Source organism: Dendroctonus ponderosae, unplaced genomic scaffold (assembly GCF_020466585.1).
Source record: "Dendroctonus ponderosae isolate FM_Combo_2020 unplaced genomic scaffold, Dpon_F_20191213v2 Dpon_F_20191213_11, whole genome shotgun sequence".
Classification (NCBI taxonomy): Eukaryota; Metazoa; Arthropoda; class Insecta; order Coleoptera; family Curculionidae; genus Dendroctonus; species Dendroctonus ponderosae.
The window spans coordinates 4,315,971-4,328,588 of NW_026017213.1; the positions used below are offsets into that span (position 1 = coordinate 4,315,971).

Sequence of the window (12,618 nt, forward strand, 5' to 3'; positions counted from 1 at the left end):
GAAAATGCCAGTATCGGGTCTCGTAAAGCTTTAATAAATGACTTATAACTCCTTAACCGATGAGTTATAACTCTTCAACTCAGCGGGCGGCAACAACTCAATAGCACTACTCAACACAGTGTTACCCAGGCCTACCTTGAACATTCTTCAACCTCAACATTTCCTTGCAGTGTTCGCACAGTACAAGAAACCAAAGGATGGGACGTCTTCAGAGATCCTCCTATCAAGGAGGAGTCCGGTTCGATGGCGAATCAAAAATGCCTGGAAATCACCGTGAAAATCCTCAAAATCCTCGCCTACTTAGTCACGTTCGTTATCGTATTAGCATCGGGGGTGATCTCCAAAGGCACCCTACTGTTCATGACCTCCCAACTCAAGCCTGATAAAATAGTCCACTATTGCAATAAGGATTTAGGTAAGTTCCTGGCACTGTTCGAGGCCTGCGGCTCACTGCCTCCCATTCCAGGTAGGGAAAAGCAATTCATAGTCAAATTGCCCACGCAAGAACGAGTGGCCTGGATGTGGTGTTTGTTCTTTGCGTTCTGCGTGCCGCAGCTGGGAGCGCTGTTCCGATCGACCAGGATGTGCTACTTCAAGTCCTCCAAGCGGCCGCCCTTTAGTCACTTTTTGCTCATATTCCTGCCGGAGACTGCACATACAATCGGCTTGGCCCTTCTGGCCTTCTACATTCTTCCGGATATCGATGTGGTGAAGGGCGCCATGTTGACCAATTGCCTGTGCTTCATGCCAGCTGTTTTGGGTAAGTCCTCCCAATCTCCCTAATGATTTCAACCAACTGAACATGTTTGGCAGGTTTGCTGTCTCGCAACAACAAAGAGTCCAGTAGGTTTATTAAGGTGATCATGGATCTGGTGGCGATCTCAGCGCAAGCTACTGGATTTATTGTCTGGCCGATTATAGAAAACCGCGCAGATCTCTGGATCATTCCAGTGACGATTTTCCTCATCTCCCTGGGATGGTGGGAGAATTACATCTCCAAACACTCCCCGCTGCCTTTCATCAAAAAGCTGGGCAAGATCAGGGATTCGTTTGACAAGACCCGGTACTTCAACTATATGTTCATTTCCATCTGGAAGATCCTCTGCTTCTTTCTCACCATCCTGTTCGTGCTGCTGATCCGCGAGGGAGAAGTGGCCTTCTTCTTCACCGAGTTCTCCGAGAGCTTCAACGTGCATCCCATCACAGTCTTGGAGGTGGGTATTGCAGCTTTTTTCAGGCACGTTAATGATGGGATTATCATTTAGATAAAGCCGGTGCTGGGAGGAACGGTTTTGCCAGACATCTCAGAGATCATCCCCACTGGGGATGACACAGTCATCCAGTCGAACGACTGGAGCGCCATTTACGTGCTACTCATCAACACACTCGCCTCTTATCTGGCGTACATTTTCGGCAAGTTCGCCTGCAAGATCATGATCCAGGGCTTCTCCTACGCCTTCCCGGTCAACCTAACCATCCCCGTCTGCGTCTCCCTCCTCATAGCCGCCTGCGGCTTGAGGAACGGCGATCCCTGTTTCTTCCACGACACTTTCCCAGATTATCTCTTCTATGAGATCCCGGCAGCTCAGTTCCTCAACGACTTCATTTCGCATCAGCACGCCTGGGTATGGCTACTGTGGCTGCTATCCCAAACGTGGGTGACTCTTCACATTTGGACGCCCAAGTGCGAACGGTTGGCCCGCACGGAAAAACTCTTCGTCATCCCCATGTACGAAGGTTTGCTCATTGATCAGAGCATGGGCATGAACAGGAGAAGAGACGACGAAGCTGATGTGAAGACTGAAGATCTGGACGAAATCCAGAAGGAGAAAGCCGACGAGTACTACGAGACCATTTCCAATCACACCGACGGCTCATCGCCGAAGACTATTAAGAACTCGGACAACATCACCAGGATCTACGCCTGTGCGACTATGTGGCACGAGAACAAGGAGGAGATGATTGAGTTCTTGAAGTCCATTTTGCGGCTGGATGAGGACCAATCGGCGCGGCGAGTAGCTCAGAAGTACCTGCGAGTGGTCGATCCCGACTACTACGAGTTTGAAAGTGAGTAGACTGGGAGAGAGGGTGTGGCGTGTTGTTGACCAACGGGGTATATCCATCAGCGCATATCTTCTTCGATGACGCCTTCGAAATTGCTGATCACAACGACGACGATACGCAAGTGAATCGATTTGTTAAATTGCTGATCGCCACTATTGATGAAGCTGCTTCGGACGTGCATCAGACGCATATCAGAGTGAGGCCGCCCAAGAAAATTCCAACACCTTATGGAGGTCAGTTGTATGCTTGCAAGCTTCAAGCTTTAAAAAACATTTGCCTTTAGGCCGTTTAATCTGGCAATTGCCTGGCAAAACCAAGATGATCGCCCACTTAAAGGACAAGATGAAGATCAGACACCGAAAGCGTTGGTCGCAAGTGATGTACATGTACTATCTGCTCGGTCATCGGCTAATGGAACTGCCCATATCCGTAGACCGGAAGGAAACGATTGCGGAAAACACCTATCTGCTCACCCTGGACGGAGACATCGACTTCCAGCCCTCGGCTGTTCTGCTGTTGATCGATTTGATGAAGAAGAACAAAAATCTAGGTAATTTCCCAGGTTGCAAGTTGGGGGCTAGTTGAAAACTGTCGTTTAGGGGCGGCCTGTGGACGTATCCATCCAGTGGGCTCCGGGCCAATGGTGTGGTACCAACTGTTCGAGTACGCGATTGGCCATTGGCTGCAAAAGGCCACCGAGCACGTGATTGGCTGCGTGCTTTGCAGCCCTGGATGCTTCTCGCTCTTCCGAGGCAAAGCCCTGATGGACGACAATGTTATGAAGAAGTACACTACATGGTAAGGAGAGGTTCCTTCATGTCCTCCGGGAGTACATTTTGGGAGTTTATCACAGCTCTGCCGAGGCTCGACATTACGTGCAGTACGATCAAGGAGAGGACCGTTGGTTGTGCACTCTGCTCCTCCAAAGAGGCTATCGAGTGGAGTATTCGGCTGCCTCAGACGCCTACACGCACGCCCCTGAAGGCTTCAACGAGTTCTACAATCAACGGCGCCGATGGGTGAGTGCGCCACTCCACCCCCGAACAATTTGCAGCTGCTAACACCTCAATGCAGGTGCCTTCGACCATCGCCAACATCATGGATCTGCTGATGGACTCCAAAAGGACCATTGACGTGAACGACAACATCTCCATGCCCTACATTGGGTACCAGATCCTGCTGATGGGCGGCACCATCTTGGGACCTGGCACCATCTTCCTCATGTTGGTCGGGGCCTTTGTTGCGGCCTTCCAAATCGACAACTGGACCAGCTTCTACTACAACCTCTACCCCATTCTGTTCTTCATGCTCGTTTGCTTCACCTGCAAGTCCAACATACAGGTGAGCTTGCTGGGGCATGGAAAGTTCCGTTGTTTTACTGTTGCTTGCAGCTGATCGTTGCCCAGATCCTCTCCACTGGCTATGCCCTGATTATGATGGCAGTCATCGTGGGGACCGCGCTACAGCTGAGGGAGGATGGCATCGGATCGCCTTCGGCGATTTTCCTCATTGCCATGACCGGGTCGTTCTTCATAGCGGCCTGCCTTCATCCGCAGGAGTTCTGGTGCATCGTGCCGGGAGTGATTTACCTCCTGTCCATTCCCTCTATGTACTTGCTGTTGATTCTCTACTCCATCATCAACCTGAACAATGTCTCCTGGGGGACCCGGGAGGTGGCGGTGAAGAAGACCAAAAAGGTGCAGTTGCACACGAAACTCTCGCGAGAAAACTAATCAAATCAATGCAGGAACTGGAAGAAGAGAAGAAGCAGGCGGAGCAATCGAAGAAGCAGACGAAGCACAAGTCGCTGCTTGGGTTTCTGCAAAACGGAGGCACCAACGACGATGACGAAGGCAGCATTGAAATCTCCCTGGCTGGCTTGTTTAAGTGCATGCTGTGCACTCATCAGAAGGCTGGAGATGAAACGACGCAACTCATCCACATCGGCGAGTCCTTGGACAAGCTCCAAAAGCGCCTGGATCACATCGAAAAGTAATCGCCCAGAAAATTTCAATGGCACAAGACTGATGGACGTTTTCAGAGTCGTCGACCCAAGCGGCCACGCCTCGAGGAAACGAAGCATGTCCGCCTCCTCCAGGCATGGCGACCATCATCACCTCAGCGCCGTCAATGAGGAGCCTGCTGAGGACGCCTCTTCGGAGTCGGACTCAGAAAGCACCTCCACAGTGCCTCAGAACAAGCGCGATGACCTGGTCAATCCCTACTGGATCGAAGATCCTGATGTTGGCAAAGGCGAAGTGGAGTATTTGAGCAGCAATGAGATGCAGTTCTGGAAGGATTTGCTGGACAAGTATCTCTATCCCTTGGACGAGAACAAGGAGGAAAAGGTAATAGACTGAAGGTTTCGAATGCGATTTTTCTTCAGGTTCAAGTTTTTTCGTTCAAACCTTAACCGATGTTTGCCACTGTTTTTAGGCACGTATCGCATCCGATTTAAAAGAGCTCCGAGACCAATCAGTGTTCGCGTTCTTTATGCTGAACGCCCTTTTCGTACTAATCGTGTTCTTGTTGACCCTCAAAAAGGACAATCTTCACATTAAATGGCCGTTCGGTGTGAAAACGAACATAACGTATGACGAGAGTTCACAAGAGGTAATTACTGAGGGACCGATTTGGTGATTTTGACGAATCTATGCCCGGGCATACCGCGAATTCGTCCAGGTACCAAATCGATCCCGCATCAATCAGCCACCCTAACGCTTGTCTTTACTTTTACAGGATCGCATTGCGAAAGATCTAATTGAGCTTCGCAATAAATCGGTATTCGCATTCTTCATGTTCAATGCTCTGTTTGTGTTAGTCGTGTTCTTGTTGCAACTGAACAAGGACCAAATCCACGTAAAGTGGCCTTTGGGAGTACGCACTAATATTACGTACATTGAGGAGACCTCTGAGGTATTTAAAGGCCTTCTGAATGCGTTGTGTCTTCCCTCTGGATTTTGGACTTACTACTAATAAGTCTCCTGGTCTTGGCTGTGATTTAATTTTCGGACAGTTTCAGTCGCTGCTATTATTTAAGCTGATTGTTTCACTCCTCTTCAACTCCTCACGTTTAATAATAGCAGGTTTTCGAACTGTTCCCCAAACATCACGGCTGCCCCCAATCTAAATGCTCTTGTTGTGATTAATCCACTAGGGGGTTAATTAACACTTCCGATTGTTGTTAATCCCAGTTGCACTATAAATATTCTCAGTCACTCGCTCTAACAATGGATGAGCAGTTACTACCAAACACCCAGTCTTTTAACACGCCTCCAGAACATCACTGTGTTTTTATTATTGGACTTTGAGGGCCTGCACTTCACTAATACCTAAAAACTGTTATTAACCACATTGTTCCAGACGTGTTGCATGGCGCCCACAAATGTCTCTGATAATAAAAAGCACTTTTCATCTAGAGAAGTCAACGGCTGTTTCTTAGTGTTCTCGATCTCAGCCAATAGCTACGTTTGGAAGCAGTTGTTCGGGTTTAGATTCCAATAAGTCCTTCTGTGAGCCCCAGAATTGCATCAAATCTTAAAAACTGCAGCTAAAGTTGGGCGGTTCTTGTAATTTCACTCTCGCGTTCAAAAGCTTCTGAAAAATTAGGATTGCCTGGGAGCTCACCATGTGGCTCAAAGCTCGGATCCTAATGAAATTGTGTCTCCAATTTTGCTATCCTGCAGTTGCAACTCCACATTTTTTGTTAAAAAAAACTATAACGAAAATTGCTTGCAAACGTAGTTAATCACTGAAATCCTGGCGCTTCAAAAACTCCCGAAAACTCATCATGTTCATACACAAACACACTTTTGTCGTTGAATGCGATCCTCAATATCAGCCAGCTGCAGCGTTCCATTAGTTGATTCCCAAATAAAAATGTGTATGATATGCAGTGATGAAACACATCCAGACACTGGTGGACTTTGAAACACTTTTCCCGGAATGCTGTTGCGATCGGTCGATTTCCAACAGCATTCGCACTTTTCTCCAGCATGTGGCCGCGTTACTGCATGTTGTACAGCATTGGATCCCAGCAAAAACTGGCAAATAACTCGAGTAACATTTGGCAGGTTCACATCAGCAAGGAATACCTGCAGCTCGAACCCATCGGGTTGGTGTTCGTGTTTTTCTTTGCCCTCATCTTGGTGATCCAGTTCGTCGCGATGTTGTTCCATCGATTCGGCACCATCGCGCACATCCTCGCCTCCACTGAGCTGAACTTGTTCAGCAAAAAGGTACCAAGCCTCCCTCTCACCTCCTCCAGCTGCTCATTTTTGCTCGGATTACAGAAAGAGGAAATGTCTCCTAACGCGCTCCTGGATAAGCAAGCGGTAGCCATAGTGAAACAGCTGCAGAAACTGCAGGGAATTGACGATGGCGACTACGACAACGACTCGGGCTCCGGCCCGGACCGAATCGGGCGCCGGAAAACCATCCACAACATCCAGAGGGCGGCGCAGAAGAAGCGCCAGATCGGCACTCTGGATGTGGCCTTCAAGAAGAGATTCGCTAAGCTCAACGCCAACCCGAATGGAGGTAAACTTCGGATGTTCAATCGTCTTCCCAACTCCTTATTTGTTATTCCCGCAGGCACTCCAGTGCTCAGCAGGAGAATGACAATGCGTCGAGAGACCATGAAGGCTTTGGAGGTGCGCGTCAACTCCGTCATGGCGGAGCGGAGGAAGTCGCACATGCAAACTCTGGGCGCTAAAAACGACTTTAACAGCGCCACAAACAACAACGTGAACAATCTGACCCGGAACCATCGAAGCAGCGTTGCCAGCAGCATTCCTGCGAAGGAAATCTTCGAAAATGGCCTCGTGAACAAGGCGTTTGAAGAGGAGAGCACGTACGGAGGCAGCAGAAACTCGTTGCCCATGCAACCGCGCAATAACATGCAATGGAAGGGCAGCAACAGCCGGATATAAATAGCACTAGATTAGACTTAGGATAGCAACTCAGCACTGCCGAGCAATACTCATTCTCTTCACTCAAACTGCCATTTTCCTGATCTTCGGCTAAACTTGTTCAACTCTTCAACACTCAACGCGACATTGTTCTGCTCAAGTTTTGTATAAGCGTGTACTATAATACTACTTCTAGGTAATGTAATATTTAAATTATTTTTAACTTTTGCATTTGTGATAAGTAAATGATTTAAAAAATATTGATGCAAATCTATTCGCGCCTCCTATTAGCGAGTGCTTGCACCAATAAGAGCGTGGGGCGTGGCCTAGGCCATATACGGGTTCAAACTACCAGCGGCTTACGACACAAAGATTAAGCAAAAGGTCGAAGCAAAAGGGCTTTTTGGCTTTCAAAATGGTAAACAACCAAAACGTGGGTGTCTATTTTATGTTGAGATGGTTGCGCATATGCAAAATATTATTGTCGTTAACATTATTTTCAAAACCAAAACCGATCGGAAAATTAAAAGTTTTTAATCGAAAACGCAAAAAAGCATTAGTTTCTGACGATTTTCTTCTTTTTTGACCATACTGGGGTGTTTTCAGTCCAAAATGACCAAATTGTGCTAGAAAATTTACCTCATTCATCGGGTTCCAGAGAACTTAAAAAAAAAACCATTTCAGCTTCGAATTTGGCACAAAAACCAAATAATGTTACTAATTTTTTTACCGAAAGTATGGACTATTTTGAAAATTTACAAAAAAATATTGGAAAAATTCGCCGCCCTCATCGCTCCGAGGATTTCTAAAATTTTCAGGTCATTCCAGTGTTAGCAAAGTTTCTATTAAGCAATTGTTTCTACGCAAAAATCGCATTATTTTTTAGTTTTACTTAAAATCCTAGCAATCTTTTATTTTCTGTGAAAAATGTTAAGATACATTTTATTGGAACACTCGCCTCCTTAACCGCTTTGCAAAAATAGTTGTAAAACTGTTAATTTTTTAGATGTGAAAATTCCCGTCTCGGGCCTCGTAAAGCTTCAACAAGTTATAATTCATATAACTCATTAACCGAGGAGTTATAACTCGTTAACTCAGAGAGCGGCAACAACTCAACACAGTGTTACCCAGGCCTAGTGGCTAATCTTTCACCTACCTTAAGAAGTCAATTCTGGAGGGCGGCTTGTACCATTCCGCAACAACCAAGGACGGCTTGCAGGTTTGCAGGGGAACCATAATGGGTTGGAGTAAAGTTTATTAAAAAAAACACAGAGCATTCAAGGGAAAAGCTGGCATGATCCGTTTCACTTCAGCTCAACCGCTGGCATGTCCTTGCAGCCGATGGGCTTGATGGCTTCGGCAACTTCATTTTGGAATGATACAAACAGTTCTTCCGAATCCACTTCCGTAGATCGCACCACGTTGCCGCTCTCATCCACGTCCTCAATGGTGATTATTATGGAGCGGGTTTGCTCTGAAGCCGGTTCATCTTCGTCGCTCACCAGCGCCGAGCGCGGCTCAACGCCATGCTCCTCCATAACGATAAACTTGTGGTCACCCGGAGCATCGTTGTCGTATACAATGTTGTAGGTGGCAGCGCTGCGGCTCTTCTTCGACTGCCTGGACTCGCTCTCGATCATCTGTTCGGTCACTTCCAGGCTTTCATAGCGCACGGTTTGAAGCCGATGGACGCCATCCGAGTCCTTGCGGTACCTGGAAAAGCTGCACACTCACCAAACGGCACACTTGGAGTGGTTGAGCCAATCAAGTACCTGAATCGGCAGTGTCCCGACGGCCAATGGAACTCGTGCAGGTTGATTAGATGGCAGGTTAAGTAGGAGCCTCGCTTGAACTGCCGCTTGCACAGCTGGCACTCGTACACTAAGGATTCCTGCACGAGAGTCAACGGGAGTTAGGGCAAGCTTAAATAACTTCAAAAAAACTCCTCACCAGACCATGCACTTTCACCATGTGGCTCTTCAGTCCTACTTTGCTCTTGCAACCGAACTCGCACTGGTCGCACTGGAACGCCTTTTCTTGGTGGGTCCGCAGGTGAATGTCCAGGTTGCATTTGGTCACAAACCTGCAACAATTACATTAAATCAATTTAGGCAATTAAACGCAGCATAGTTCCAAAATTTGTATATTGCAACTTACGTTTTGGAGCAAACGCCGCAGGTAAACGGCCGAATATTCATGTGCCTGTATCGGTAATGTTTGGATAAAGTCGAAGGGTTTGGGCTGGTCATGTCGCATAGCGCGCACTTGTACTGGTTGATGTGCGACCGCATGTGATCGCTCAGTAGCCGCTCAATGGAAAACAGCTTCAAGCATTGCGAACACTGGTAGCTTCGCACTGAAAAAAAATCCGTCAGTTCAAGCTATGCCCAGAACTTCCATTTTGCTTACTGTGTGTCTTCAGCTGACGTTTTCTGTGGTCGGAAAAGGTTGTTTTGCTGGAGAACTGCGCCATGCAGGTGGGACAGGCGAGCATTCGCTCTTTCGTGTGCGTTCGTAGATGCTCCCCCAGCTTGTACCGGGTGGAAAAACTGCCGTTGCACACTGAAATTTCCGGAGATTATTTAAATGTGGCTGAAGCTTGCCTTTATCAGCTAGTTTTACCGTTCCATTCGCAAGGGATGTTTTCTGGCTTGCCTTTGACTTTGCCAGACGGCGCCCCATTCACGTGACACTCAACATGGCTGAGAAAATCGCAGACTGTGTTGTAGATGATCCCGCTGCAGCCCTCCCATTCGCACTCATACCCGGCCAGAGGCATCTCGATAGTGTAGCTGCGTTTCAAGGAACATTCCGGGAAGTTGTTTCTTCGGAGCACATTTTCCCCGACATTCACCAGCTTTCCCAAGTAGCCGTGGACGGACAAGTGACGCAGCAGGAACTCGCGCGATGGAATGTTGTCGGGGTTGGGACAGTCCGTCCATTTACAGCGCAAATCTACTTCTAGCCAGTGAGAATTTTTTGCATCAAAAAAACCTCTGCCTACCTGCTGAAGAATTGGTGTGGATCTCAAAGTGCTTCGTTAGGTCCATTAAGCTCTCAAATCCGTCCGTGCAATCCCCCCAGCAGCACCTCAGGTGGAGCGTCTCCTGCTTCAGCCGGATCCGAAATGTGGAGCATCGTCTTTTGGCCTGCTCAGCCAAAAACACTTCATCAGCTGCAAGTTGTCGCAGCAGAATAATCACTTACTTCCCCTCTGCGGCCGTCGTCAATCACCAGCTCGGACTCAGAAGGCGAGGAATCGTCGTCGGAAAAGCGGTGGGTTTTAAACTTGCGCTTCTTCCGCTCCTTTGTCACCACATTCTCAAAAACCGCGAGAGTTTTAGCTTTGGCTGTCTCTCCTGTTTCCTCCATTATTTCTCTATGTACATTTGCAACTTCAAGCAGTCAGTTGTTAGGGAATGGATGGGGACGATTGAGGCGGCGTCTTCCCGCAGGCCTTGGCTGGGGCTTTGGGGAATCCAGGGAAAGTGCTGCGAAAGAAAAACACCCTGCTAATACCAGCCAGATGGGCTGTTTTAAATAGACACCTCAAAAGATGGGCTGGCGTTAAACTCCAGGCTGGAAAGGTTGCCGGTTTCCAACCGAATGCTGAAAGTGGCATTCGGGGACGCGATTTTCTCCAAGTAAAGCTGCGCCGAGTGGAGTTTGAGCAGGAAAGTGCGGAAGCAACTTTCTAGCTCCACTAGAAAAACATCACTAAACCCGATTTTAGTTGAGATTACAGCAGTTTGGAAACGCTGTACCTGTGGCAAGATTCAGCAATCGCAAGCACATCAACCACAAACCGATCGGCCACAATATCATCAGCCTCAAAGCAGACCAACAGCCGTTTAAGCTGCTTTTTGCTGGCATGAAAACCTGCCGCTTTCAAACACTCCTGGATGTACTTGGCGACTTCTGGATGAACAGCCTGGAATACGGCCACTCCGTACTTCTTTCTGGCGACGAAAATCGACTCTGGATAGAGTTGCCTCAAATAAACCGCAGTGTGAATGGCCACTTCTAGAAACTCCAGCAAAACATCCACAGACCCTGAAACTAACCACTGCAAATTGTGCTAGTCCACTTTAGAGTCACTTACCCCACTTTAAATGCCCAGAATTCATTAAAAACGAACTTATCGCGCTTTAAACAGGGCTTGTTTGGGTAGAAACTTGAAAAGTTGTCAAAGTCTGTACACAACCGCACAAAACTTCCAAAATTAACCTAACTAATACACGAGAACGGCGAATTTGACAACGTCGGCCTGATGGCCTAAAGTGGCCGTACGTTAAAAGCATGGCGTCTTCATTTTGCCGAACCAGTAACGGAAAACCTTATGAGTTTCCCCCAGAAGTGAAAAAATTTGCAGGCGCACACTTTGCACCAATCAGAACAAAGGGCGGGGAAGCAGGCGGATCAGCTGAGCACAACGCGACCCAATGACCAGCCTGCTAACCGTCGCCAATCAGCTATTCCGCCCTTCATTTGGATTTCTGCAATTTTGCAACAATCAATTGTTTGACGTTCTCTCTGAAGATGCGAGCCACTCTTGCCAGCAAAACGTCAGGAAGAAAAATCTTGAGGAACTTGGTCAAGGAAAACTGTCTTGAGTTTGCAGCTACTTAAAACAGGATGTTTAATAAAAGCCGGTGTAGAAAATGTGGGTCTGAAATTATTCGGACTATGATATTTTCTCGTTCGTTTAAAACAAATTTGCATTTTTAGCTGCCGCTTTGCGCAAATGCGCGACTGCCAGGCGTGTGTTAAGGGTGTAGAGCACAAAGTTTAATGTGCTTTAATATGCAAAAAGTTCCTGAAACACCAGCCCGCAAAAACTTCTTTGAGTTATCGCCCTGCATAAAATTGTTTAAACTTAATAATACCTAAGCTAATTAAACTAGTGATTTTTAACTATTTCCACAAGAACGCTGCTACCAGCTTGGCGCAAACCACAGCAAGTTCGACCAAGTTAATGATGCTGATTCCCATTATAAAGGAAAGAATCCCGCCCACTGTACCTAAAAAAGGATCTTAAACATTTAAGCAAGTGACTAAACCCTTCTTGGTCTCACTTAGCGACTCAAACCACATGGTTGCAACCCTTTTCTTGTAGTACTTTGCTTGTCCATTTCCAGAAAAAACGTGCACTCTGGAACTGTTCCTGGAAAAGCCCCCAATAACCGCAAGTTCATATAAATTTGGCAAACATACAGATAATCCGAGCCACTATGGAACTCCAAGTAACTCGTGCTCGTATCATAGAGGGTGTCGGCACAGTTAGGTAGACAGTTTTCGCACAAAAGCGAGTCCTCAAACTCGAAACTCAACTCGACAGCACGCGGGTCGTCCAGAGGGTAGTACCTGAGCCATTTGCCTGCAACATTCCTTATTGAGGGTGATCAATTTGAGGGCTCCAACTCAAATCTCACTGCTAAATTGACTCAAGCAGGCGAGGTTTTTGAGGTTGCAGAATGTGACCCCGTTCTTATACGACTGAGCTGAAACGGGTAGCATCACTGGGATACAATGGCAAAGACTGACGATACATTGCAAGCGACATTGCACCAAGCAATTGCTCATTGTGTACGCTCCGAATGCTGTTTGATCTTCGCCGGTAAATTTGCATTTTCTCTGGAAAAAT

At 47.3% G+C, this 12,618-nt stretch overlaps 4 protein-coding genes across 8 annotated transcripts in view; 1 reads left to right on the forward strand and 3 right to left on the reverse strand.

Moving 5' to 3' along the window:
* The window catches only part of LOC109534738 (chitin synthase chs-2), an 18,532-nt gene extending 11,298 nt beyond the window's left edge, over positions 1-7,234 (forward strand). The window contains exons 3-18 of one of the 3 annotated variants that reach the window (XM_019900508.2): positions 171-415; positions 467-760; positions 814-1,214; positions 1,266-2,067; positions 2,127-2,297; positions 2,348-2,614; positions 2,664-2,862; positions 2,918-3,083; positions 3,139-3,405; positions 3,456-3,761; positions 3,812-4,056; positions 4,106-4,412; positions 4,804-4,980; positions 6,138-6,302; positions 6,357-6,603; positions 6,658-7,234. In XM_019900508.2, coding sequence (XP_019756067.2) covers positions 171-415; positions 467-760; positions 814-1,214; positions 1,266-2,067; positions 2,127-2,297; positions 2,348-2,614; positions 2,664-2,862; positions 2,918-3,083; positions 3,139-3,405; positions 3,456-3,761; positions 3,812-4,056; positions 4,106-4,412; positions 4,804-4,980; positions 6,138-6,302; positions 6,357-6,603; positions 6,658-6,995 — 4,597 coding nt within the window. In that variant the 3' untranslated portion in view covers positions 6,996-7,234. Of the gene's footprint in view, positions 1-170; positions 416-466; positions 761-813; positions 1,215-1,265; positions 2,068-2,126; positions 2,298-2,347; positions 2,615-2,663; positions 2,863-2,917; positions 3,084-3,138; positions 3,406-3,455; positions 3,762-3,811; positions 4,057-4,105; positions 4,413-4,500; positions 4,678-4,803; positions 4,981-6,137; positions 6,604-6,657 lie in introns of all 3 variants that reach the window. The other 2 variants (XM_019900507.2, XM_019900506.2) reach the window with 2 other exon arrangements.
* Positions 7,235-8,212: 978 nt separating this feature from the next.
* LOC109534740 (histone H4 transcription factor) lies at positions 8,213-10,614 on the reverse strand. The gene is made up of 9 exons (XM_048662718.1): positions 10,523-10,614; positions 10,182-10,465; positions 9,979-10,123; positions 9,597-9,929; positions 9,384-9,536; positions 9,132-9,330; positions 8,925-9,057; positions 8,747-8,865; positions 8,213-8,687 (listed from the first exon to the last, which is right to left on the reverse strand). The coding sequence occupies exons 2-9, from the start codon at positions 10,344-10,346 to the stop codon at positions 8,279-8,281; spliced, it is 1,656 nt and encodes a 551-aa protein (XP_048518675.1). The 5' UTR covers positions 10,347-10,465; positions 10,523-10,614; the 3' UTR covers positions 8,213-8,278.
* Positions 10,511-11,101, reverse strand: LOC125502993 (mitotic spindle assembly checkpoint protein MAD2B-like). The gene is made up of 3 exons (XM_048662631.1): positions 11,077-11,101; positions 10,739-11,027; positions 10,511-10,691 (listed from the first exon to the last, which is right to left on the reverse strand). The coding sequence occupies exons 1-3, from the start codon at positions 11,099-11,101 to the stop codon at positions 10,511-10,513; spliced, it is 495 nt and encodes a 164-aa protein (XP_048518588.1).
* A 528-nt stretch (positions 11,102-11,629) lies between these two features.
* The window catches only part of LOC109534697, an 11,413-nt gene continuing 10,424 nt past the window's right edge, over positions 11,630-12,618 (reverse strand). For 2 of the 3 annotated variants that reach the window (XM_048662714.1, XM_048662712.1), the window contains exons 10-13: positions 12,407-12,608; positions 12,189-12,351; positions 12,050-12,138; positions 11,630-11,995 (exon numbers count right to left, since the gene is read on the reverse strand). In XM_048662714.1, coding sequence (XP_048518671.1) covers positions 11,889-11,995; positions 12,050-12,138; positions 12,189-12,351; positions 12,407-12,608 — 561 coding nt within the window. In that variant the 3' untranslated portion in view covers positions 11,630-11,888. Of the gene's footprint in view, positions 11,996-12,049; positions 12,139-12,188; positions 12,363-12,406; positions 12,609-12,618 lie in introns of those variants that run through there. The other variant, XM_048662715.1, reaches the window with a different exon arrangement.